A 27,234-nucleotide genomic window follows, 5' to 3' on the forward strand; every position below is an offset into this window, starting at 1 on the left:
GCAGCAGGGCTGGCCTCTTCCATTTTGTCCTGAAAATATTCCTAAAGGTGTACTGTGCCTTCTAAAAGTTGGGCAGTTGCCAAAATGTCATTGGGATATTGCCAGTTCTGCACTGCAGTAAATCAGGAACCTGATTCATATGTTGTGTTGTGGATACATTTTCTGTGGGGAATTTTTTAGGCAATGTCTATCATTAAAATAAACAGTCAAGGACTTGGCAGTTGTCTCTGTATAAACAGACATTGAATCAAGGCTTCTTAATAGTGTCAGCGATCAGTGTTACAGTCTGTTGGCTTTGCACAGCCAGTTCCAAATTTATGTTATTGTTTGACCTGATTTTGAGACTTCCTTGAATGATGACTGAAGTAATGTTTTGGCATCTACTTTACTGTAAATGTTTCACTGAAAGTGATCATATTTTTGTAATTCTTAGAACTTTGAGGCACTCAAAGCTTTGGTTTTGGGGATGCAATAGGAAGCTGTAAGATACAGGAACAGATTTGTCTGTCTTTACCTTAGAGTGTTTTGGATGCACGATCATTTTATTTTGCTGCTTCTGTAATTGTTTCTGATGATTTAGGAGACTTAATTTTTGTTCTGAATTTTTCTTCTGATACAAAGGGCTATTTCACTTTACAAGGTTAATACCAAGACTTCAATGACAATAGGTCAGTTAGCTTGTGTGCATATATTTGTATAATGTATTTATTGATTGCCTGTTTAATCCATTGCCTTAGGCTGACAGGCAGTACTGACACTCTGCAATAATCTCTAATTTGACCAAAATTCTTGTTTTATTTCACTGTTTGTATTTCAGAAGTGAAAAAAAATACAAATAATGTAAATAATCTAATGGAAAATATACTTCTGATTATTTGTTTTCTTGCATACTGTGGAATTGTTTCCTATGGTTCATTCTTCTGCATTTCCCATTGTTGCTGCCAGGAGTCAAGACACCATTTTTCATCTTTTGTCCATTTGCAAAATATAATCATGGACATGACTTGAAATTTGCACACTGTTTAGTGAAAATCTGAGCTTCAAAATTCAGAATTACCAGTTTTGTTACTGAAAATATTTTATCTCTGTCTTAAATTTATTCTTATTTTTAATCTTCACTCTAAAGATAACTTCAATGTGTTGGTATAAGAAGAAAAGTATTTGAAAATTGTGTGTGGCTGATGCATCAAGTACCAATCTCTTTTTACTTCTGTGTTTGGGATATAACTCTTAATGTGATCAAGAGCATCTGAAATGCTCTGGCAGATGTCAGGTAACTGCTTAACTGGCTTAATAAGGAGGATTAGAGGCAGTGCTGACAATGTTAATAAGCAGTTTCCTGGGTATTCTGTGTTTGAGCACTACAGTGGTAGCGTGCAGGATCTTCAGGCAGTGAGATGTCTACCTGGGAGAATTGTTCAACTTAGACATGTTTGACATCCCAAGGCACTTCAAGGCTAATGGCTAATTCTGGCAATGATTATTCAGCTAAAACAATAAACTACCTATAGCTCTCAGCATAGAGAGGATAACCAAAATGAGCAAAGAGAAACAGACAGATTAATCTGCTGGAACAATATCCTATGGAGCATAAGCTTGCAGAGCAATGTTCTTTGGGATTTCTTCTTGTGTAGTGCTTAAATGTCTGAAAGAGTTCCTAGTTCTGACACATAAAATTTCCATTGTTTCTGCTTCTCTCAAGTGGAGACCTGGGAACATGAGCAGTGTCTTTGGAATTACTCTGCTTACTTTCTGGAGTTTATTTAACTTTGAACATTGATTATGATTACATGAAAATGTAATAGGTACACCTTAGTTTGTAAATTCTTTTATCAAAACAGTTATAAATGTTATAGATTGTAGGATGACCGTATTATATCCAATTTAAATGTAAGTCTTGAATGAATCCTGTAGTGGTTGGCATTTTAAAGAATTATTGTCTCCATAAATCAAACTAGCTTTTTCACAACCAAGAAATTGTTCTTGCCAAATTCATGACCCTTTTATGATGTAGCTTGAAAATGGCTCTGAATGGAAAGCAATTCTGGATGTTGAGAGTGACTGAAGTTAGGGGTCCTTCCAGCATCTGGCGTTGCTGGAAGTCCAGTGTTGGAGGGAGAAATGACACCTCTGTTGCTTAGGTCTCAGCATAGACACAAGTGTGAAAGGAATATTAAGCAGTAATTATATGGAAGTAATTTCTGTGCTTTTTCCACTGAGACCTGCATGCTGCTTAGCTATTTTCTTAATGCTGTTTTAAAGGAGTTGGCTGAGAAGCCAATGACCAGAAGGTGGGCAGAAGAGCAAAGACTTTTGTTTAGCACATGCTTTCAAAGTCCAGGTATTGAATTTTGCACTGAAGTGATGTCTTATTTGACAGAATCAAAGCATGTTTGACAGCAGTGGTCACAAAGACTTGCAAATTCTTGCCACTATGCATATTTGTGATGTTCATTATCTCAGTTGAACCCGAGTAAGCATGTAATGAATGTTACTTGTTATTCCAGAAGTTCTAGTACTGCTGTGTCTCATTTTGATGGAGAATGAGAATTAAATGGCTTGCTATTTTTAAAACCTAGCTATTTCTAAAGAAATCTTAAAGAAAAGTGCTGTATCAGGACTTATTAGGTAACAGATGGTAAAGATATTTGAGACTTATTTGGCCTTTCAACAGGTTGATTTAAATCTTGGTTGTAGCTGAATATTTTGGAGTTTTCCAGCACCTTAAGTAATCAGGAAACCTGAAAGCTAAAATTGGAACACCTGTGCTACTGTAGACAAATGCCTTACAGAATTGATATGTGTGGTGGACATGTTTTCTTGTGAAGAATTTCTTTGATATGCCATTAATATAATTCAGATATATAATTGTGTAGTTGCAAACATGCAAGTGCTGCTGATTGCTTTATATAGAAATAAAATATATATGATTTGAAAATAAAGCTATAGTTTTAAGTAGCATATATGTAGCTACTTGCTGATCTGGGAATAAGAAGCTGCCCCTTCTCAGGGCATAAATAGATCACAGCATGAAGAGTTTGATACAAGCGCTGGAGACTGTGAGGAAGCCTGCAAACTTCTTGGATTTTGTCAGTCTGGAGATTTATAAGCACTTTTTGATTCTTGAACTTTAAGTGCCTCTGAGGTCTCAGAGAAAACAGTCATATGCTAGAAAATGTGAAAGCCTCAGTCTGAAAATACTGTCTAAGCTCATCAGTGCTGACAACCTAATGATGTCATAGGCCATTGCATAATTACTCAATTGAAGTTTCCAGACAGAACAGTTAGTGACAGCTATGAAGTTTCTTTCCACAGTTCTGTCTTCAGTTTTTTGTGTAATTTTCCAAGCAGAAAGGTGTCCTGCCTGGCTGCAGGTTGTAGTTTTGTTAAAGGACTATGTCAAGGAAGCTGGATAGGGAAACACAGTGGGAAGGCATTGCAATCCAATTTATGGCTTTCTGTTTCTAGCTCCTGAATTCCTGTAAATCGGGTTCTCTGACATTCTGGGAAATTATACATGGATTCTCCAAGAAATCCTCTGCTCTCTAAAGTGCTGTAATACAAGAGTGAAGATTTCAAGCAGATTTATTCAAATTTTGTTCAACTAAAGCTCAGATTATGAATAAAACCTGCACATTGGTGGCTATTTTGGTATTGGCTTTCAGTTTTGCACCACTATAAGGTTGCTGCTGGAACCTGAATATTATGAAAACTCTATCAGTAGGTAGCTCTATCGTAGTAGTTACAAGAGAAGAATATTAAATCTTGGTACTGGAGTCCTTTTGTTGTTGTTTCTGCAGAACACAAATCTTATTTTCAGGACAGAATGAGTGTGTATTGATTTTGTTGTTCTTACTGCCCCTAATGAGTGACTTTGGGGTTGACTTCGTTCTGATTCTCTGCAGGATAAATTGCTTGTGTCATCTAACTTTCTTGGCAATAAATCTTGTTTTCTGTAACTAGGGAAAGCGGATAGCTTTGCTGCTTTTGGTAGGCTGTATAACTTTTAACAGTCCTACGTTTCATCCAGATAAATACCCAGAACAGTAGCTGAGATGAAGAAAGATCCCAAAACAAACAACTTTCCCTCAGTCTCAGCTATTTGAAGCAATGTGTTCTGTCACTTAAGGCTAATAGAATAAAGTCTTGCCTGCAAAGTTTTTTGTATGCCTGCTTGGAAATGTACATGTGTCGGTAATTCCTGATTTCAATTATTTCCACTCCCACTGTGCATACAGCCCTGCAAGAGTGGAGGGAGCGTGCAGAGAGGAATTCAAAACTAGAATGGGAGTGCTGTTTGCCTGGGTTAGGTGAGCTTTGCTTTCAGCCTGATGTAGATCATGGAATCATTAAGGCTGGGGAACACCTCCAAGATCATTGAGCCCAGCCGTTAGCCCAGCACTGTGAGGTCTGCCACTAAACCCTCTCCCCAAGCACATCTTCCCCTTTTTTCAAATACTTCGGGGATGGTGACTCTAGCATTTTCCTGGGCAGCCTGTTCCAGTGCTTGACCACCCTTTCAATATCCAGTCTAAACCTCCCCTTGGGCAACTTGAGGCTATTTTCCTATTGTTTGCTGTCTGGGAGAAGAGCCCCATCTGGCTACAGCCTCCCTTTAAGCAGTTGTAGAGTGATAAGGTCTCCCTTGAGCCTTCTTTTCTCCAAGCTGAACACCCCCAGCTCCCTCAGCCACTCCTTGCAGGACTTGTGCTCCAGACCTTTCACCACTCCTTTGCTTTGTGGAGCTTTCACTGCACTTCCAGTCTCCTCATGTGTGACAGCTGCTGCTTCAGTGGTTGTGGTGATGCTGGACAGCAGTGGCAGCCTTACTAAACTAGTAATAGGAAAGATCTTACCTCAGCAGATGTCTTTCCTTTTTACATCAGCTTGACTGACAGGTGCTATGAACCTTCCCCTTAACTTTCCTAAGCTGAAAAAACCCCGTGTGTCTCTTGAAGGATGCCTTTGTGAAAAGGTCATCAGCATCAATCCTGCTTCAGCTAATTCCTGATGAAGCGCTTATGTGGACTTAACGCCCTCCTGAAAACCCAGTCAGGGAAGTGTCCTGTCCACAATAAAGCTTTTTAAGAACAATTTGCTTATGTCTCTTTGGCAGAAGAAATATCTTTAGGACAAATAAATTTTCTAGATTCCTCTGTGGGCTGTCAGGGGTAGGCACTATTCTAGCAGTGAAAGAAGACTTTATAATTAGGCATATTCTCTAGAATTCAGTTTTAATGTTTAAAATAAAATGTGAAATGCAATTGCAAAGAAAACCTTCTGAATGTGAGTGTTCTCTGTTGGCTGAAATGGTATTTGCATGAGTCCTCAGGTGGCCTGAAGAAGTGCTTTTGTAGTTCAGCATCAGTTTCTTCTATAGTTCCTTCTGCCTTTCATTACAGGCACAAAAGTCCTGAAGAATGCAAATGCATTGTTGATGAACAAATGTCAAGCATTGTACAGAAAACATGGAAGCTTGATTGAAAGCCACAGGATGTTTGAATAGGACTGTGGAAAGTCCAGAATCCTTAAAATGAAAGAATTGCACATGTTTCTTGTGACAGTACTGTCTAGCAAAAGCTGGCTGCCAAATGGCTTTGTTCTTGTTAGGCTTATTCTAATCAACTGAGAGTATAGCAAGTGTTAAAAGTGAAGGAGTTAAATATATTTTCATATGAAAGGAATAGATCAGTCTTTCATTTGCATTTTTTTTTTTTTTCTGAGAGAGGCATGTGGGTTCTGGAGAAAGTAATGTGTTTGCTGTACATGTGGGATTTTTTCAGACGTCTTGCTCAAGACTATGTTAAAACTACTGGTTGTAAAAATGAAGAGAATTAATATCCTATCTGTGTTCTTTGCTCTTGAAGACTGTCTTGGAAATATATATGATGTATTGGCTGACAGTTTTAGAAGAATACAGAGTGTAATTCAGGGAAGATACCTTGAATGCAGATGCATTCTGTAGTAATATTCCACTACTGTGACACAGCAATATTGAAGTTTTGGTTTTTTTTTTTTAGATAATTGAAATGTTAAGTTCAGAAGCTATGCATGATGCAAATAGCTTAGAGCTTACTCAAATATAACTGTAAAAATGAAACCAGTTATTAAGTGCACATAAATCAAAAGGAAAACAAATCAAATTAGATGGTATTCCTCAAGTTTGATTTTTTTTTAATCAGTTCTTTCAGCTGTCAAATGAGCAGATGCTTCATTTGCTTATATACAAGATGGATAAAGTATGATGTTCATGACAGATAAGTGAGAAGGAGCAACAACTTTTGAAGAGCCAGCTTGCAGAGAAAGAGAATAAACCTGTGAATTGGCAAAAAACAGAGATAAAACCGAGTTGGATGATTAACTGAGTGAAAAGTCATGCTGTGTGTGATCAAATAAGAAAAGAATCAAACCACTGCAGCTGAATGCATAATAATTCTAGATATTTGTTAAATGATTCAAAGGTAGATTCTAAAGTAGCCTTAAGAATTTGCACATTGAACGTATTGACTAGTGCTTGTGAAAGCGAGTAGCTGCTATTCCCTTTGAAGTTAAAAGATCTCCAGTGAGAAAAGATAACTGAAGCTCCTTACAAATAGGTGGTTTAAGAGAGGATTTCAAAAAGGTAATCAGCTCTTACAAGGAGGAGAATAAAACTTGCATGTTAGTAGATTTACAGAAGTTAAAATACTTTCTATTAGCGTAACTTTTTTCTGCTTCAATTATTTTACCATTGGAAATGCCTTTCTGGAAGCATGATAAGATCATCTAGATTACTTTTGCTTTAGAATAATGAAATCTGTCCCCCCAGGTTCTGTACTGTCAGACTACACTTTAATATTTGGCCAAACTGCCAGTTTTTAGGAAAAGGGGGAAAAAAAAATATACCACCCCCAAGACCACAAAACTTATGTGATAATATAATGTGCTGTAATCCACATGGAAAAATTATTATTCACATCCTAGTACAGTTACTTCCCAGGTATTTGGGAGATCATTTTGTTTATGTCCATTGCTGAAAATTTCTATTTCAGAAATTTTTAACTGTGGTAATTAGTCCAGATTATTTGTATGTAGAACGATAGCTATTAAAGAACATAAAAAAACCCCAAAACCTACCAAACCTACAGTTCAGCAGCAATGCTGTTGTATGCCTGCCCAGCATAGGACTCCTGGGGAAAGAAGGAATGTTTAAAGATGTGTAACTTAACTCAGGTGCGTGTTTATGTTTTTAGGAATGATACTTTTGTGGGAAGTGATGGTTTTCTTTAGTTTATCTGCTTTAACTTTGTTCTCTGCACTTTTGCACAGTGTTGATTTTTCTAGACCAACAAGTTTGAGGGTGATACAGGCCCATGTCAAAAGCCAGCAAGTGAGGCACATTTCAGAATGGGCAGCTCAGAATGCTTCAGCTATGTGAATCAAAATGATGGTGTTTTAGCTGTAGGACTGTGTTTTGTGCTTTGTTTTCTGTGATCTATCAGTATAAAGAAGTATTCCTGAAATCCTGATTTTGAAGATGTTATCACTTGTTAGGTGTGTGCATCACTTCACTGGTCAGGGCACTGGCTGCTAGAAAAGGAATACAAGCTCCATTTTCTTATTCAGCTCCTCAGTTCTTGGCCATAGGTTGTGTCCCCTCAGTTACCTCTGCTAATTTTCTATGTTTCTGTCCTTTCTCTCATGCTTATATTATACAGTGAGAAATGAAAATGGAGCATGATTTTAGATTGGACAGTTTGCTCTCAGCTCTTTTAGGCTAACACACTTGTTTTAAGGACCACTGTGTATGTACTTCTTAAATTGCAGTTCTTCAGATGAAAAGTACACTGCTAATATGCACATTGCCTACTAAGAATTAAGATTAGATTTTAATACTATGCTGTCATCGGTGTTAAAAGATGTGGGCTGTTCTTGTTTGAAGTAGACCTAGTTGTTGCTAAAGACTTGAGACATATAATTTTAAAAATGAAGGTGCTACAAATTAATTAAGTAATCTGCATCTCTTAGTGTCACCAGGGACGTGGTTTTCGATAAGAATGCTCATGCAGTTCATAACTCCATTTGTCTTGAATTCAATTAGTCAGATTCTCTGGAAGAAGAAGGAGTGGTAGAAACTGAAGTACAGTAGAGAGATTCTCAGCACTGACTGTCAACATGGAATGAGGCTGCAGCTATTTCTAGTAACCTTAATCTGTTTTATTGTCCTGTCCAAACATTGTTAATTGTAAACTTACTTATCCAAAGAGAGTCTAAGCATATGAAAAGGATTTTGTATTACTCAAGGAGCAACAGCTGAATCTACAGTAGAATAAATTGGGCCTGGATGACAAAGTCTTCCTCATCCAGTTTCTCCAAGGTTGAAGAGAGAGGAAAAGAAACTTTTTGCCCCTTTTGTTGGGAATTTATTTTGGTGCCAGGAAGAGACATGAAAGGGGCAGTGCTTAGCAGCAGCAGATAATGATGACTGGCAAATCTGATGTAGGTTTACTATCTTAACATCATTAACATCAAATGCTTCCAATGGTCTCTCACCTTGTAGGAAGGCATACTGATGCCAAAAAAAAAAATTCTGTCTTCAAGAAAGGGCTGAGAAGATGATGTCTAGTATTGAGGAAGGATGCCTTTATTTATAGAGGGAAAGATGCTACAGCTCTCTTCAGCAAGAACTGAAGAACTGTCATTCTTCTTCAGTGCATTTGATAGAATACAGTACAGTATGTTTACTGTAGCTTGGCTTCCCTTAATCACTTACAGTTATATTTAATTTGAATTGGGCTGTTACCAAATGGGTGGATGGATAGATAGATAGATAGATGCATTTAATAAAGTCAAGGAAATGAAATTAGCATTCTAATAATGCATATATTTGCAGGTGGAAATTAGAATAGTTTCATGGAATTATTTTTTCAATAATTGAATTGTATCTTCCTTGCATAGTTTGGAGCATTTTTTGCCTCTTTGATGTTCCTTATAGTGCAGATTTGGTACTGCTGTGAGTAATTTAAATCAAATGTTTTAAACTGTGTAATTTTTTTTATTTTTATTATTCCAGCCCTGATGATATTGGTACCTGTTGGTATATCCTGCTGTCTGGTTCAGTCTTCATTAAAGAATCCATGTTTCTTCCAAGGAGCAGGTATGTCAGCTATGAATGTATTGCATTCTATATTTTAAACATAAATCGTGAGATATAGAGATTTTTTAGCATTAAAAAATAGCATTTTATATTTAATGAAACAAAGAAGAACAAATCTAAGCACATGTCTCCTGCCTTTACTAGCTGTGGTGTTTCATGCCCATAGCTAGAATTGAAAGTCCATCTTTGTGGACAGTGTACAACTGTCCAAAGTGTCATGCAGATGCTGTTGATTTAAAAAATAAAACCACTAAAAATCTGGAGTGAAGTACTGAGTAGTCTCTTCTTGTGAGTAATCAAACTTGAAATTATAGGTGCACTAGAATTTGGATGTGGATGTCTTTCCTTGCCGTGCACAAGTCTTTGGTGCATGTTTTAGCATACGTTTAGATCACATTACTGCATGTTTTGCTGCTTCTGTATAAGGCTGTGCTTCATGCAAATGCATTTTCAATGAAGAGTGGTTTCTTACATGGAAAAGTTTGAGTGTGAGGCACTCAAAATTTATATTGCTCCAGTAAAAAGAAAAAAAATAAAAAAAATTGGAGCTATGGAAAAAATTGCAAGTCATTGCAATGATTTTAGACTAAAGTCACTGAGTTTGATAATTTTAATGGAAGCAGAGCAGAATTATTTTAAAATGCTGGTTCTATGCATATTCATTCAGCCTACTGTAAAAGGCTCCTTTGAAGTATATGGCATGTAATAAAATTTGTGAAAAGCAGAATGAAAGAATGACCTGTCTCTGCATAGTATCATGAAAGCACTGGAAGTTTTTTTACAGTTTTAAACAGTGGGAAACCACTTCATGGCTAGTGTTGGGTGGTGTATGAAACATTAGATCTTCAAATCTGCCTTCCAGTGGGAGGGAGAGCAGTGCAAAAATCTCGGGACTTCCATTTGATGATGGTGGCATGTTCTTGGCGCAGTGAAACATCTTGTGTCTGTCAGGCACTGCTGATAAAAAGGTTTATTACATGTGCCATTTAATAGTTTATGCTAAAGGTGCAAAGCTGATTATTGGAAAAAGTAGCACAACAACAGATTATAGGACCCCCTACTTCTGGAAGAGTGAAAATTGTCCCATATGTCGTCCATGAGCAGGCATTGCCAGGAAGAAAGCTGGAAGAAAGTGCTACCTTTAGATAACAGGAAACAAGATATATAATATCTGCATTAATGTTGGGGGGTTGTGTATAGTCCATGGCAGGAGTCTTCTGTTCCTCTGAAACACAGCAATGCTTGTGTCTCACTCACTTGGACACTTGAAGAGAGATGATACTGAGTAAGATAAACAATGAGCTTGAGACTCTTCCTGGGAGAATGAACAGAAAATTACAGATCCTGTGACAATAAGCAGAACATTCAAGTGCTGTTCATATGCAGAAATGTGTAAAATGACATCTGGGACAATGTCTGATACCTTAGTGAAGTACAAGCATGGAAGCTGGCATAAGAATAGGTTTTATAGTTGTAGATGAAGTCAAGTAGATGTCAAAGCTGGTGTCTTGGGAAACAAATGCAAGAGAGACAATTTGTTAATTAACAAAGATAAGTTAAAATAAGTAAAATTAAGAAACTTTAATTATATAAGATAGAAAGTATTTTGGGAGAGTAAAACCAGAGTCATTCTAGTGAGAGGCTTTGTGCTTAGAAGCTGTAGTCATTGAAGGGTAGGTGAGGGCCTTATTAAAATTTAGGACAAGGTTAATCAGGATTTTTTCTTTGTAAATTATTAAGTTGTACTTGGGCTTTGGGCTCATCCATGAATCAGAACCTTGAAAAAAGTGAGAGAGCACTCAGTTAAATTTTTGATTTGGAATACTGGTGGCTAAGAGGTGATTTATTTATTTATTTAGTAAGAAAATTAATAAAATTCAGTTTTTCATCTTTACTTATGCTGCCAGTGAATTGCTGGGAGAGAACTAGCAAACTGCTCAGATATATATACTGGGCAAAAAGAGACTGATTAGTAGAAATGCTAAAACAAAATTTTACGGTGCTCAGAAAAAAGGGAGTGAAACCTACTGAGAAGGCTGCTGTCCAGAAAGAGCTGATAAGGTGGCATTCCAGAATCTAAAGAGTAGTGTCAAAAGTGGACAAAAGATGATTACTGGATAAGTGTTTGCTTGACCTAGTGGACAAACTTGCCTACAAGCTTTCAGGTTTGTTCTCAGTCCTGTGCAGAATTTGATCTTACTCTTAACTTTGTGGCAGTTGGCATGTGAGTCTGTACAGAGCAGGATAGAGGGCTGCCACTAGACTTAAGCTGACTCTTACAAGTACCTTAGTGAATTTGACTGCATATGCTCAGCATATTATTTAGATTTGGGTCCTCTGTTAGCTGGTTTGCTTGCATTCGTTTTAGATGTAGCATCCTCAGACTGGTTGGTGAGTAACACTGGAAATGCTCTTTTGTTGTATATGTTATGTCAGGGAAACTTCCTGTATTTCTTTCTTCCAAGTCATTGTGCCCATGGCTTTCATTTCTAGTGTTAAGATACCATTTAAAATTGTTTCACTAGAGACACTCGGTTTGGCAGATAGTTAAAATATAGTTGGGAAGAAGAATATTTTTAAAAATATCTCCTTTACTCGCTATAAAGCTGTTTAAAAGCATAAGAAATGACCACACCCCTGCTTTTGCCCTGCTGAGGATTAGGAGCAGCACACCCTAATTTACTGTCCCCCACCTCAGGGAGACTTCCCCAAGCCAGACACCTCTCACTCCCCTCCCCTCTCTGGTGAGAGAGACCATGAGTTGGGATGAGAGCAATTTACTGCAAGCAGCAATGAGGTAAGAAAGATGAACAGTAACAGCAGCAATGCTACTAAAACCCATAAAAATAAAAAATAGTACAGCAGTCCAAAATTAACCAGCTTACTAGTGTATAAGATACGGGCAAATAGCTACTTCTTGAAATAGTTGGAAATGAGTGTCAAGGCTGCCAATTTTTGACAAAGTTTTATAATGTACCGGATCACTTGTAAGATTACTTGTAACTAGCTACTGAGCAAGTCTAATTCCAAATTTAAAAAAATAGTTGTTCAAGATGGAATATTGGATGGAATACATGAAGTCCTATATCGAGTATTTAGCTTTGGATATGTTAACATCTAAACTATGCCTGTTATTTTTTGAAAATAGCATGAGTTTAATATTGTTTCCCTGTTGTAATACAGTTTAGCTTGTATTTGTTCAAATTCCAAGCCTTCACCTAGCAAATAGTGTGCATAAGATAAGGCTAGATTATATTGTCTTTAATTTATTATTTTGGGAAAACATACAATCCACAGTTTTAAATAATTGTGCTCTGAACAATTAAAGCTGCCATTTATTTGGTGATGTAAGGTAAAGCTTTATCTTGTTCTCCTGTTTAATTTCTGTGGTTTACAATGGTGAAATTTATTTTGGCAGTTTAATATGAGGAAGATTATCCCTCTTCCCTTCTACCTCTTTCTCCCCAACCTTCCTATTAATATTTACAAACTTCTTCCTTTAATGTATCAGGCATATATTATGTTAAACTAAACAGTCCTTAATTCTTTCATCCCATCATGGCCATCAAACTAGCACAAATTAACACTCAGTCCCCTCATAATTTCTCCTGAGCATCTGTACCCTGAAGCAGTTCACATGGTAGAATGAGGTTTATGTATGAACTCCAGAAAATTAACGAGCAGAAAATGCAATTCCCTGAGGGCTGTCCTGGCTCTCCTGTGTTTTCATATGGCCACTGCCAGCAACTGTGTGACAAATGTCTTTCAGAATGACCTCTAGCTTGCCTTGGCCTGCTCCCTGCTCTCACCACCTTTGGGCATTTGCTAGGACTTCCTGTGTGGTTTTTGTACCAGAACCTTGCTGCTAGTTTAGACTCCACTGGGTTCTTTTGTATTACTGAAATGGGAGCTGGAGTACCAAAAAGTCTCCTACATCTCCCACAGCTCACCTCGTGCTTGCTCTTGGTCTCCATGACCAGAGGATGCAGCTGTCCCTTAGCAGCAACAAAATACAGAATTGCTGGGCAGTTTTTCTCAGCCTGTTGGCTCTGGTACTTGGGGTTTTCTGCTTTTCTCCTAGAATGCTTCCGAGCCTTTCTGGGTGGTATGTGCTGTGCTTGGGTGGTATGTGCTGTGCTGCTCAGGCATCCCACTGTGCCGACTTGCCACCCACAAACATGCCTTTACACTTGGTATTCACTGCTGGCTCATCTGCTGTCTCCTTGCTGCAGCCTCTTTTCCTTCAGTGCTGCTACATCATCCAGCCAGTTCTCCCCTCACTGCCTCATGTGGCGGTGGAGAGCTGCTTTCCCTTTGGCAAGTTCACAGATTTTACATACAGGAGCAATTATTTAAGCTTTTTTCCTCTAATTAAAAGATTTAAGTTTTGAAGGGGAGAGAACATCTGTTTTTCACTATTTTCAAATTTAGAAGGGATGTATATGTTTAAATATTGATGGTTTAGCCCTCTGGTCTTTCCCATACTAAAACAATTTCAAAAATGGAATGGAATATCTAGTCATATTGGAGAGTCTTTGAATAAATTATGGACTTCTTTTGAATGTGTGTAAAGCAATAGCAAGACTCAGTTTATACGGAAATGTTTTGTCTTCATCCAAGTGTATCCTCATTAACTTATGAAACTAACCTTTCAGGATAAAATTTGTTAGGGATTTTGGCAGACTTTTTTATTTTGACAGGTAATGAATGGTGTAACGGTGCTGGAGCAGAGCCTTTGGCTATCTACATGCATTTATACAGCTTTGTGTATACTGAAATGTACTTCCTAATTTTTGTGATGTCTGAATCATGCAGTTTTGTGGGGTTTATGTATATCTAACTGATGGTGTGTTTATATTCTGAATATAGAATTGCCTTTGATTGATCTTTTGAGTCAGTAAAATTATGCTGATAGCTTTAATCACAATGATAAAATCCTTCTCGCAGTATGACTCATATATTTGTAATTAGTGTTTATTAATAATGGCTATTGCTGGCTGAAACCTATGAGATAACAGAATGAAACTTGGATTTTAACTGAGAGTGATCAGTGTACACAAATATTTAAACCGTGATAAAATCCCCTAGAAGGGAATTTTCTTTTCCCCCTGAGCAGGAAACAGAGTTTTAGAACAATGGACTTGTGGGAGGCTCAGAGTTGTACTTTTGGGAACTGCTAGTTATTCAAGCTGCAGAGGGAGTTGATCAAGAGCTGTGTGGAGCTTACTTAGCTTTTACCAGTTTCTGAGTTGATAATGGCTAAGGATTTGTGGTGTTGTGATGGAAACATCAAGACCATATGCTGGATGTTCATAGAGAAAAGTAATTCAGGTTATAGTTGCAAGTCTGTTTAAGAAGTTACTTGGAAGTGTGTGCTTTGGATTTAGTTTTGCGCTTGGAACTCTGTCTTGAATGGCAAACTTTGGTATGCTGGATTTTCCTGTGACCTGTTTGTTGTATTGGTAGGTCTGTGTCAAGCTGGTGGTGTTTTGAAGCCATGCTCATGATTATGTATCTCTAAGAGCTGATGGGAAGGCATAGTATGTGGTATTGTTGTGGGCTGACCCCCCTGCTGCCTTGTCCTCTGTCTGGTTTGAATGCCTTGGTTCAGCATTTCAGTCCCATCAATTGAAACTGAAGCATGAAGGAGTGTGATCCTAGGATTTAATCTAGGAAAGACTGAGATCATAAGCTGAAGGAGGAAGTTGGAAGTAGTGGTGATATCAGTCCATTTATGACTGTGTGGCTATCATGAATTACTCACAATGAATTTTAAATAGACACTGAGAAATAAACACTAATTGCTTTGTACTGTCTGCATTTACCCAAAAGACTGCATTTGTCCTTTTGGATGGAGATGCTTGCTGTTACCCACAAGCAGAAAATCAGACTTGCCACAGCACGTGTGACTGTGATTACTTATTGAGACTCAGACTCCTAGAGAAAATAAAATCTTGCTTACAAGAGGTAGCATTTTACTGGGAGTGCCTGCTCTGGCCATGTACCTTGAATTTGGTAATCTGCTGTTGGTATCGTGGTCGGTGGTACCGGTGCAATCCAGCACTCATGTGTGTCATTGCAGGCTTCCTTAGGAGGTGCTGGAGGAGCTGGAGCTGCCATGGGGCCGTGCCTGAACCCAGCTCCCCGAGGACTGGCTGGCAGGCAGGGCATGCAGAGAGGGTTTCAGGAGAGTCTGACTTCATCACTTCAGACACAGTCAGCTCTGGCTGTAGCTGAATTAGCTGAGCCATAAAATGATGGGCCTTTTGATGTCACCTGCTATTTCAGCAAAATTTGTGATTCGGAGCACAGGCTCAATGTCATCCAAAAGTGTCCTTAGAGTTTGAAAAAAATGGTGTACAGGTTTTTTTGAATATGAATACTTAAAATTATTTTTGCAGCTAATTTATCCTTTATCGCGTCCGTCTTCTGCTCTGCTGAGTAATTGAAGAGTTCTTTGAGGTCTGAAACCAATCATGACAGTATCTGAGGTGTTGGGAAACAGAAGAGGAGACAGTTCCTAAATGATGAGATTGGCTGGTGTCTGCTGTTGTTCCTGTCATATTTCAGTGCTACTGGAATTTTGTTTTTGTGGAGCTGATGAAATGTTAGGGGACTTAATCTATTACACTGGCATCTTTTGAAAACAAAAATAGAAATTCAGTGTTGTGTGTCTGGTGCTACCAGGCTTTCTTCCAAGTTTGTAATGACAAGATAACAATGAAGCTGAAAGTGTCAAACGACCTGAACGTCTTTTCAGTGAGCCCGAGTTGTTTTGTTCCCTCTTAAGGAGACAGAAGCTTTCAGGGGTGGAAATGCTCATGGTAGGAGAAAAGCAAACTTCAGGAGCTCTCACAAATGCAAACCTTACACCAGTTTCTAGATGTATATACTTTGAGCTACAGACTTCTGTCTCTTTGAATGCAAAAGACCTGATGATGGGTTTGAGAAGGTCTGGGTCACCTGGTGGTGCTCAGGGGCATTTGTGGAATGTTCAAAACAATTTCATATGCTTTCTGTAGGGGAGACACCGTTAATTGGTGGTGCAGAGCTTTCAGATTCATCAGATCCTTGGGTTTGGTTTTTCATTGTTTCATGCATGGTAACTGTAAGCTGGGTCAAGATGAAACTTCTTGACACTGTTGGTACATTTAAAATAAGTAAAGAAGTTAGGCTTTTCTTACATTGTGCTTTATTCATTTCAGTGGTGGTTATCTTCCCCACTGAAACTTTTGTGGCTTTGTGAAAATACTTAAAAGTTAACGGTATCTGCTGTAATGAAAAAATGTCACTTGTGATTTAGAGCATAGGAACAAAGTATGTAACATTCCAAATCCAGACCAGTGCTTTTATGGAGATTTTTGCTGTAAACCAATTAAAGTTTTTTTTTCATTTATTATACAGATTAAATATAATGACTTTTTTTCAGTGGGATATTGCCAATGCCAATGCAAAACAAAATCTGAGGTAACACGAGCAGTAGATTTTCTGTGTAAGCATGACTGTATCTTAATAGCTCAGAGTAACTGAAACAGACCATAGGAGAAAATAAAATTATGCAGAAGAGTTTAACAAACTAGATTCATGGGGCATAATTTTTGAGTAGGACCGGAGAGGAAAAGAGAGAAGAATGCTTTAAGGTAGCTGATAAAGGAGATGTAATTTTTGATGACTCTGACTGATACCACCTCTCAGATCCCATTTCTATAAATCTTATGAAGTTTGGATTAAAATTTTGACTAATTTTTGGGGGAAACATGCTGGGATGATGGTGGTGTTTTTTTGGGCTTTTCTTGTTATTATCTTCCCCCATGCTTCTCCTCTGCCCCACCCCCTGTCTGGGTGTGAAAAAGATTGATTCCACTGAAAACACTCTTTTCCTGAGGACATTGTATTCTCATTGCTGAAAAATTTTGGTGCAGGTTAGTTGATTGCCTGGTTTCTAAAATATGCTCAGTGAAAGCTGGCCTTGAAACAGTATGCTTTCATTACTGACCCTTCTTTTTAGCTTATTTTGTGTCTCATTGGCTAGAGGCACCTTTCTAATCCCAGCATTAGGGTCTCTAATGGAGCATGTCAAAATTTAAAGTCATTGAGAACAATATCTAAGCAATCTTGGAAACATTGTTCATCTTTGCTTTTGCTTTTACTGCTCTTCTGTCCATTATAATTATGTGATACATTTTATTTCAATGGTACTCACACTTGTATTTTCTTTCTAAAATTTGTATTTTGATTTTAATATTAAAAAGCTGTTTTCTGAAATCATAATAAATTGCTTGCATACAAATGGAGATGTGGAAAAAAATTGAGAACTCCTTCTGAGAAACTGAGGAGAAAATTATCTGTATAATAAAATAAATGGTTATTTAAAAGTTAAATGTGAGACCTGTTACACTGGAGTATCCACTAATGCTTACAGTGTTAATTATAGCTATCTGTCTGAAGAAAGTTGTTTCTTTTCCACAGTTGATATTGCAGCTGGTGAGGTGTCCTATTATGTAATCTCTTCTTTCTGATTTAAGATTTCCTCTGATTCAAATTAATAGTACTTAAAGTTTTGAGTTTTAGTATAAACCTGCAAAACATCAAAGTCCCCTTCAGTTACATGGGAAAAAACTGCATTATAGGATTCTTGCTGAGGTCAAAAGGAGGACCGTGTTTGTTTTATGTGCTCTCAGAATCTCTGGGCAAGTTTTATAAGTACAATAAACTGAAGTAACCTGATCATTGCTTACCTCAAAATAACAACAAAAGGAACAAAAATAGCACAAAGAATACTGAAAGGAGAAGTTATACCCATGTGGAGAGAGGGGACAGAGGACACTGCCTCTTCTTTGCCTCATGTGAACCTCTCAGGATCTAAACTTTCATAAACTTAATTTTGCTGAAGGACAATCTTGATAAGCTGAAGTAATGATGTTTACTTATGTATTTGGAGGACTGTAGAATAACTGAGAGGAATTAGAATTACTGTCTTGTTTCTTAGAATGATTCCACTATTGTAATTCTTCCACAAATGGTCTTTTTAACAAAGTGTTGCTCCATATTGTAGAGGATTTTAAAATGTCTGAGAGTTTTCTTTCAGTTGATACTAAAATTTTCAAATGTTTCTGAAAAACAAATCTGGATATAAGACACGGTATAACATTTTAAGTGAGGAATAATTTATATTTCAAATTACAATATAAATAGCTAAAACAGAATGTCAGTACTATTCCACTGACTTACTTTGTTTATTCATTCACAAATATACAAATTTATCTTGAATACATCTGCTTTGTGCACTAATAGATTTATGGAAACTTGTTATTACTCGAGGTAATGTGTTTAGCTCTCCATGTGAATGAATTAGTTGTATTGAGTTAGGTGTGTGAGTGTGTGTGGAAAGTGTCAATATATATGGTCTTGTTTTACTTCTGAAAACCTAGATGACATGTCAAGTTATTTAAATAATTAAAAAAGACCTGGAAATTTGTAATACCTTAATTATGAAAGTCTCTAGGGGGACTTAAAAATACTTATTATGTATTTTTCAACATAAAATGTCTTCATTTAGCAACTAGCATCTAAAGTCTTTGTATGACATTGGAAAAATACTCCTCTGTTTTAATGAATTTCATGAATCTTAATAAGCCAAGCTGTGTTTAGACAAGGTCTTGCCTCTTAAGTAATGTTTTCCAACAACTTCTCATTCTTTGAGACCATTATGTAGATCTTGTGATGTCACAGTAATCTCCATGGCAACACAGGCATCATTATCATGAAGCGTAAGCAAAGCTGTCTTTATTCAACCATTTATTTATTTATTTGTTTGAAATAATAAGAAAAAAAAGTAGGTTAGGAAAAAAAAACTTTAATCTTTGAATGTTTTCCAAGATAAAATAATACGGGAACTTCTAGTTTAAAGATGAAATAAGGATAATTTTTCCCAAAGAAGGATCTATTCCTAGGTGTTCTGATGAGGTACCTGCCTTCTAGCTTTCTGTACTAGAAATGTCACAAAGCTGAACTGCTGCAACAAGCTAAATTTGTTGTTGCCTCTACTAGGTTCCAGTTTTGTTTCTTTATATAATCATATAATTAGTCTATAAATATAGATCTTGAATTTAACAGAATAATGCCATCAAAATGTTCCTTTTGTGTAGTATATATATAAGTGGTATTGTTTTCTGAAAAGTATTCAGGATCACCTGCTGCTATCAAGACCCTGAGCATTTACCCTTTGTACAGTAAATCTGCAAAACAGTTTGTTATTCTTAAAAGCGCTTTTTCAGATGGTGTTTTTAACCATTTTGCATCTTAATGTTTTAGTTTTAATGTTACACTATGAAAAGATGAAATGAAAAGTGACAAATGTGGAACTTTACACAATTAAGTTTTCTATCTAAACTAGTCAAACTTGCTACCATATTCACTCTTGTACCAGGTAATATTTTAAAATTAACCTCACTTTTCAAAAGAGTAGTCTGTTCTAACAGAAAAACTCTGTGAAGATCACAAAGCATATGTTTCAGGGCTGACTGAGGGGACTTTGTATGGAAGCAAACCTCCAGAATCTAGCTAATTTCAAATTATTCACAGTGGGTTTTCAGGAACTTCTTTTGAAGTGCTTTCAGTAGTCAGCTATAAATTAGCAGATTAATGCAACCTCTGATCTGGGTTGCATTTGCATAAGAATTAAATCCCTATGAGTATTACGTAGATAAAGCACTATATCTGTCATCTGTAAGGATGCTAACAAAAATCATTCAAAATACTGAAGACGTTCACTAAATTTTTCAGCTGGAGTTTAACTTTTACACATTTTTAGCAGGAACTATTTAAAGCATTAATTTACTACAAATGTGCTTATTCTGTAGTTTTAATATGATCTGGTTAGTCATCAGGCATTCTCCCTGTCTGGCTTGCTGGGTTCTTTGCACCCTCCTGCTGCAGCAGCAGGGTTATTATCCTTGGCACCATGATTCCTCTTCCCACACAGGCAGCGGGTGGTTTGGGTCCCAAGTCAAGCAAGGAGCTGCAGTGATGTCTGAGGCTTTTTTTTTTCTCTTCTGAAACACTCCTCCCAGGTATTATTGAGTGGCGTGTACTTAGCTGTGATATCGCAAGTGAGTCCCTTCCCTGACACATGAGCTGTTGTATCTGAGACTGTAAACATCTAAGCTATCATATGACATTGGATAAGCCTAATCATCCTTATCCGTGGTATGCAGTGAGCTCATGTCTCCAGGATTTGCAAGTAGTGACAGCTCTGCAAATGCCTCTTCAACTTGCCAGAATCTCAATTTTCCTTTCAACTGAAAAGCATTTCTGTAAAGCAGCTGCTTCCTCTTGCTGAAAAAACCCCACAAAAAAACTATAAATAGAGTTACATTGTAAAAATTAAATGTGTTAAAAGAAAAAAAAAAAAGCTAATCTAGTTATTATTTTGATGTGCAGGTAACCACTACATTTAATTAAAAAGAATAATTATTACAAGTCAAAAGCAGCTTGGGCTTCCCTTGCATCTTTACTTTTCCTAAAAGACAGGCACTGATTCAAATGAGAATCAAAGAAGTTGGCCTATATTATCAGATAATTTGATGTTCTGTATAATGATGCATTGTGTTTTAGTAGACAAACTCTTGCTTTTATAGTTTCCAGTGTGCAGCTCTAAGCGTGGGGAAATCCACTGCTGCCTTCCCAGCTTGCCCCATCCCCAGTGGAGCGCTGCTCACGTTGGAGTGGCTCTGCATGCATGACGGGCTCTGTCTTTTTTTCTGAGGGGTCAGAAAATGGCCACGCCAAATTTAGTTTTCATCAGAGCACTTAAGCGTTCCCCTGGGAATGGTTTGTGCATGTATACGAGCTTCTTAATTGTAACTTTCTTATTTTCCTTGGCAAGGATGGGTTGGGTGGAGGTCTGGGTTTCGGAGCACACTGATGTGAAACCCTGCTAAACCTAGCTTGGCTAGAATAAACCATGTAGAGGAGCTGATGCTTTTCATTCTGATCTGGACATACCAAAATGAAATATGGTGGTTCTTAATGGAAAAGATGCATGAGGAGAAATTTGACTGAATCCCTTATTATCTCTCTAAATGGCAGATAGAAAATAGTCCCCATTTTGTTTCCCATCTAGACATCTACTTCCTCCTTCTCTGTATTTCATCAAGGAATTCAGTGTGACTGCTTTACAACTAAATCTAACTAACTGACATTCTGATGTTGTTGCTAGCTGAATGTTGATTATTACATCAAGATTTGAATTTGGGGTTTTTTGGAGACCAGGCATTCTGCTCATGTATGTTTCTGTGTCATCAGATAATAATTGATGCAGTATTTGAAAGCAGGTGCCTGCCATGACCACCTCAGTCGTGGCACTGCCGTGAGGAAGTGGCGTGTGCAGGTGGGACATGCAGCACATGATCCATCCAGTGGGATGGGGACTCTTCTCTGCTCTCATGTTGAGAACTGGAGGATAGAGGGAAGATTGGAAATGCAGTGGATAGCACTTGAATCTAAATGGTGATGGTAATAATAGCATTTTCAGGGTGAGGGCTACCTAAGAGCAAATGAAGACACTTTACGTAACTTCAAATTCTAAATATGCTTCATGCAATACCTTTGTATTTCATTTTGATAGTTTTCTCTGATTCTCCTAAATGTAGGTGTCAATTGAAGCAATGTAATTTTCACAAAAAGTGCTTTGAAGTATTGGGTTTATGTAACTTAAGATCCATTTTTATCATGAATATGTTAAAAGCTTGAGAAATTAAACTGAACTGTGCATAGCCTTGTGCTTACAGATTTATTCATATACAGTCTTGAAGAGATAAGGATTGGTTGCAGTGAAGGTGGGAGAAGGATAATGTTTACTTTAATCTCCATGTTTATTTAGATGTTCTGCATTGGCAAATACAGTGAACTTAAACCCATTGTACCATTTGAAAACTTCAGAACAAAGAAAGTTTTTGAATATCTCTATTTCTCAAGTTTTGGCATAAAATATTTCAATATTCATGCATTACATTTCTACTTTAATGATATTGTAAATTTTTTTCTTAAAAAAAGAAGCAAAATCTATATGGAACTTATTTTCTTGCATACATATACCCTGTAAGATAGTAAGGAGAAAAAAGAAAATTTGCTACTTGTATTCTTCCTTTCATTACAACTTGTCTAAATAGAATATTCTTTTTGATTCAGAGGAAGTGTCGATTAAATAGATTTTATTCTCAACCAGCAACTTTGTTAAAAAAATTGCAATTACATATACATAAAACTGTAATAGTATTATCTGCCTGAAGAATGTGCACCATAGAGATGACCATACTTTGTGGAGCTTTCTTTGGGAGACTTAGAAATAGTTTTACCAAAACATTAAGCTAATGTAATGTAGGGAATATAAAAAAAAAAAAAAAAAGTTAAGATTACATTGTAGAGAAAGCCCTAAATTTTTGTCTGTGCTTTTTGCCAAATAATTGTCATTAGTGAAATTGAATTTTCCATGTGAGTGATCTTAGAGTTTTTAAGAGGGCAAAAGAAAAGGACTTAATACTGAAAAGCCTTTTCTTGGTGTTGTGAGGTTTCCTTCAGATTCTGCATCACTTTTGATGAATGCATTTACATTCCAGTGCTGAGAAATAACTTTCCATTTGGGAGCTGGGTTGACGTGAAAACAGGAATGTGGAGGCCCAGGGTGAGGGGACAGGGCTGAATGCTGATAGAGAAACATTCCCTCTTCAGTAGCCGCTGCCTCTCCTGCGAGCTTTGAAAAGAGCATCTGTGTGTGCGTGTGTGAGGATGTCTGGGGAGCTGGGGAAATGGATGGCTCGTGTCTGGAGAAAACTGCCTTGGCCTCCAATGTCATGATGATAAGGGAAAGAATAGAACAAGTCACCTCAATACCTGCAAGTTTTTGGCTGTCTCTATTTGTAAGTGCTTATAAAAATCCGTATGTTGCTTGTGGCTTTTAGATGTTTCATTTAATTGAAGTACTTTGATGTTTTGTTTTATTAGTAAATCTATTAAATTTGAAGGGGAATAAATGCAGACAGTTGGTCCTAAATTAATCTGTTGTTGTTTGTTAGCTGCAGGCATATTTAAACTACTGTAGTTTCATAATAGAGAAGAGTTTCTTTAATGAAAACTGAGAGTGTAAACTTGGGGAACATGAAGCCCTTAATTTTCATTTAAAACTTGTCTTCTGTTAATAAGCATGAAACCTGAGAACTGATACCTCTGTTCTTTAGCCAGCTATGTATGTTTTCAGTATAACAAGTTGTAAGCTGAGAAATGTATGTAGTAAGATACACTTATGGATAAGGGAACTGTCATCTCTGATCAGTGTAAATTCAATTTAAGAATGCATTAAAAAGTGAATGAAATTGTAAACTACTTACATGGGTTAAATAACCTGCTTTTAATACATAGTGAGAAAAACCAGATTTTTTAATACTAATGACTTTATTTGGAAATAATACTTTTGAATAGTTGAGTAGGAAATTAAACTTCTGTCAATTGTTTAAAAGAACAAGTATAGTTAGGAAGAAATTGCTTGGGGAAAATACCTGGCTGTCCACTGTAAAGTGGATTGTTGTAAATAGTACTGTTTTTATATCTTTAGGCTGTTGTTTATGTTTGGATTGTTTTTCTTTTGGTTTGGTTTGTGTTTGGGGTTTTTTTTGTTTTGGTTTTTTTTGGGGGGTGGTTGTTGTTGTATTTAAATTAAAGTAGGTTTATATTCACATCATGCATTCGGTATCCCTATGGGAATGCAAGTACTGTGATAGAAAAGGGCTCCAGAAGTGAAATTATCTCTAGGACAGGTACTGAGGAGAGCATCTGTGAAGCTTAATACTTGGGGAACTTCAACTCAGAGCTTATGTGGTAGCAGGGAAGAAAAGTGTTGGAACAGCTGCTGCAAAACAAGGTTCTCTGGGGAATTTAGGTGAGGCAGCAATATCCTGCCCAGGCAGCCCTTCTGGCTATCTAAATTACTGTTATAATATATGCATCCCATATTGACAGCTACAATTGCAAAGATTTAAAGTGCCTTATCTTCCTTTGGTGAAATTCTCTTATGCACACCAATTTAGAGAAAATAGGTGCAAATCTGTGATTCTTTCAGGTGTAACATTGACTTAGTAGCTGCAAACAAGCTATATTTAGGAGTTGAAATTAATAAGGCTTAATAAGACAATTTTGGTTTAAATTATTAAGGAACAGTATAATCCAACCAAATGTGAAGTATATATCATGTAAAATTGTCTTCTGCATTTTAAAAACAAAATGGGATTTAAGCATAAACTCTGTATATGCACAGGCTTATCTCACCCTACAATAAGAGAAGAAGTAAATTTGTTAAATCCTTAATCTGTTGAAACCTGGTAATGAAGGCTACATTGTAACTTAGCTAGCCAGTACTCACGCTGACTATTTTGTGAGAAATCTGGGTAGTCAAATTTACTTGCTGTGGAAAGTCTGGCATCAAAATTTTGTAAAGAATATTGTTTAGTCAAAGTTATTGAAATAGAGCTGATATTAAGAAGATAATCTATTATCTCTTCCATTGAAACTTCATTTGCTTGGCACTGTTGCTGAGTGATACCTCCCACAAGGCAGATTACATGGCTGCTTTGTGGTTCCTTGTATGAGGTTCTTCTGCTGGTATTTCAGAGAATCACAGAATGGGAAGGGACCTGAAAGATAATTCTAAATCCCCTGCTGTGGGCAGGGACACCTTTCACTGGACCAGGTTGCTCAAGAGCCCCATCCAACCTGGCCTTGAGCAATTCCCGGGATGAGGCATTGAGAGCTTCTCTGGGCTACTTGTTCCAGTGCCTCACATTATTATAAAGAAGAATTTTATAAAAGGTTTTGCATTTTGGACTTTTTATCAGCTCAGTAAACAGACTGTATCATGTGTTAGGTATTTGCTGCTTCTTATTGCATGCTAGTGTTTCAAATAACATTTTCAATTAAATTGAGTTTGTTTGATGGCTTCTTCTACTGAGTGGATAGTACCTGCAGCTAGGCATTTTGGAGAAGAGTGTCACTGGAGTAATTTTTTTTTTGTCTTTTAGTTTTGCTCTTGTGGGAAACTCTAATAAATTAATTCAGATACAACTTACTGACTTTGATGTCAGTCTTATGAATTGAAACAGCAGGACTAGCAGTGCCCTAAGATGCCAGTTGTTTCTCAGAGCTGCATGTCAAACAAGAATGAGTGTGGTTCTGCAAGAGATGGTCTGCACTACTCTGATGGCTTTTCTACCACAGTCAGAGATGGGCAATTCTGAAGTGCCCAGATGCAGTAACAAGACATGAATAAGAGAGTTCTCTAATTTTTACTGATTATGTGAATTCCTCACTGGTGGTGAATTTTCACCAGTGATTGGAAGTCAGGAGGTTTAGCTGGTGTGGCCATCTGAGAACTGCAATGCTTGAAAGGTCATTTAACTTTCTTGTGCCTTGATTTACGTGTCTTCTTTCTTACAGCACTTCACAAAGTTTAGAGAACTTGTTTGCAGCCTGAAGTGCCTTGTGATCTTTGGTCAAAGATAATATATATACATGTGATGCACTGTCTGCTCTGATAAATTTCATGCTGTCATAGGAGTCTGAATAGCCCAGGAATGGCGTCGTTGTTTGCCGTGAGAACCAGTGTGTTACTTCAGGGCAGAAATCGGGAATTTTCTTTATAGTAACTGAATCCATGCCTTCTATCTTAATATGTTGACTGCCTGCTCTCTGGTGCTAAAAGGTGAAAGAAATCTAAACAAGTCATTCTAGAATGGAAAAGCACATCCAAAACACAGCTTTTTGTTTTTACTGTGTTTGCTAAAGCTTGAAACCTTTGCATGTCAGCAGTGATTAGCAACAGACAGAATTTTTAAGTTGATACTTACAGACAGCAATAGAGGAGGAAGAAAGGTGGAGCTGAAAAGTGTATATGCATTTTCTGTTGAAATGAGTGCTTGTTCAAAAATACTGCAGTATGTGTCTTCTAAGTGGGAAGAGAATATTTCTGTGTGTTTCCAACTAGAATATCAAATAAGTTGACTTATTAACCACCATTTTTTGCATTTTTGTTTTTCAATCAATGAGTTGATTTGCTTTCTATTTCTTTATTCCCCCTTTCTGTTTCTAAGGAAGAACTGTGGTATGAGTCAGGCTATTGGCCAAGAAAATAAGTTTTGAGACTTGTACAACAGTTTAATGAATCAGTACAATGGTTTAATTTTCTGGTGTCTTTAAGAGTAGATGAAATTGTATAAAATTCGAGATGGTATTGTAGAGTAAAGAGCACTGTGTTTTGTTGCTGGACTGTAGGATGAAGCATGTGGTTGCCTCCAGGAAAATAAGCATTTTGTCCAGAGACTTCTTTATTGAATATTTCTTTTCAAGAGGCCTAGTATTCTGGAAAATTTTTTCTATTGTAAAAGTCCCATGTACCATTAAATGCGATTATTATTTTGATGAATAAGCACAGCTGGCATTTCTTTTCAATATCTGACTGCCTTCTTTTTCAGTCTATAAATGTGCTGTTGTCAAGAGATTAGCCTTTGGGGTAGCAGTTAAATTGTTCATTTCTACTAATCGCCAGGCAGGACAGGAGCATAGATATGAACTGGCTAGATAGACTGTTCTGAATGATGTGTGAACTGCAGTTTGTGAGTTAGGAAATACAGCTTAAAACAGTTATCTTTCACAAACACTGTAGCTTCAGTGTGTTACCACATGCCAGCACTGGTTAAAATTCAGATGCTACGGTTTTGTTGAGTTCGGGTTGTTTTTCAAGGTCTTGCCCTGGGGGCTTCAGACAGGAAGGCTTCCCCTGTCTGTTGCACAGTGCCAAGTGGTAGAAAGGGAAAAGCCAAAGAGTTATATGGTCTCTCAGCTATTTTAGGGTGGATTGGTTGCAGCAGATGTAAAGAGGGGTCATGCAGTTGCAGTAATTTTGGTGTCTGTCCTGCTCTCCAGTCTGCAGTGGGAAAGGTCTGGCATTGACCTGGCATTCTTACCTGGACGAAGAATTGCACACCCCTGAAGCAAACTGTAGCTGGCTGCTTTTCTTCCACTCTGATGGTCTGTGATTAGGGATCTAACTG

General features: G+C 37.2%; 1 protein-coding gene across 9 annotated transcripts in view; it reads left to right on the forward strand.

The window, feature by feature from the left end:
- The window catches only part of RAPGEF2 (Rap guanine nucleotide exchange factor 2), a 182,912-nt gene that overhangs the window by 65,573 nt on the left and 90,105 nt on the right, over positions 1-27,234 (forward strand). For all 9 annotated transcript variants that reach the window (XM_015624561.2, XM_015624568.2, XM_015624558.2 and 6 more), the window contains exon 4: positions 9,053-9,136. In XM_015624561.2, coding sequence (XP_015480047.1) covers positions 9,053-9,136 — 84 coding nt within the window. The remainder of the gene's footprint in view (positions 1-9,052; positions 9,137-27,234) is intronic.

This window comes from Parus major, chromosome 4 (genome assembly GCF_001522545.3).
Source record: "Parus major isolate Abel chromosome 4, Parus_major1.1, whole genome shotgun sequence".
Lineage (NCBI taxonomy): Eukaryota > Metazoa > Chordata > Aves > Passeriformes > Paridae > Parus > Parus major.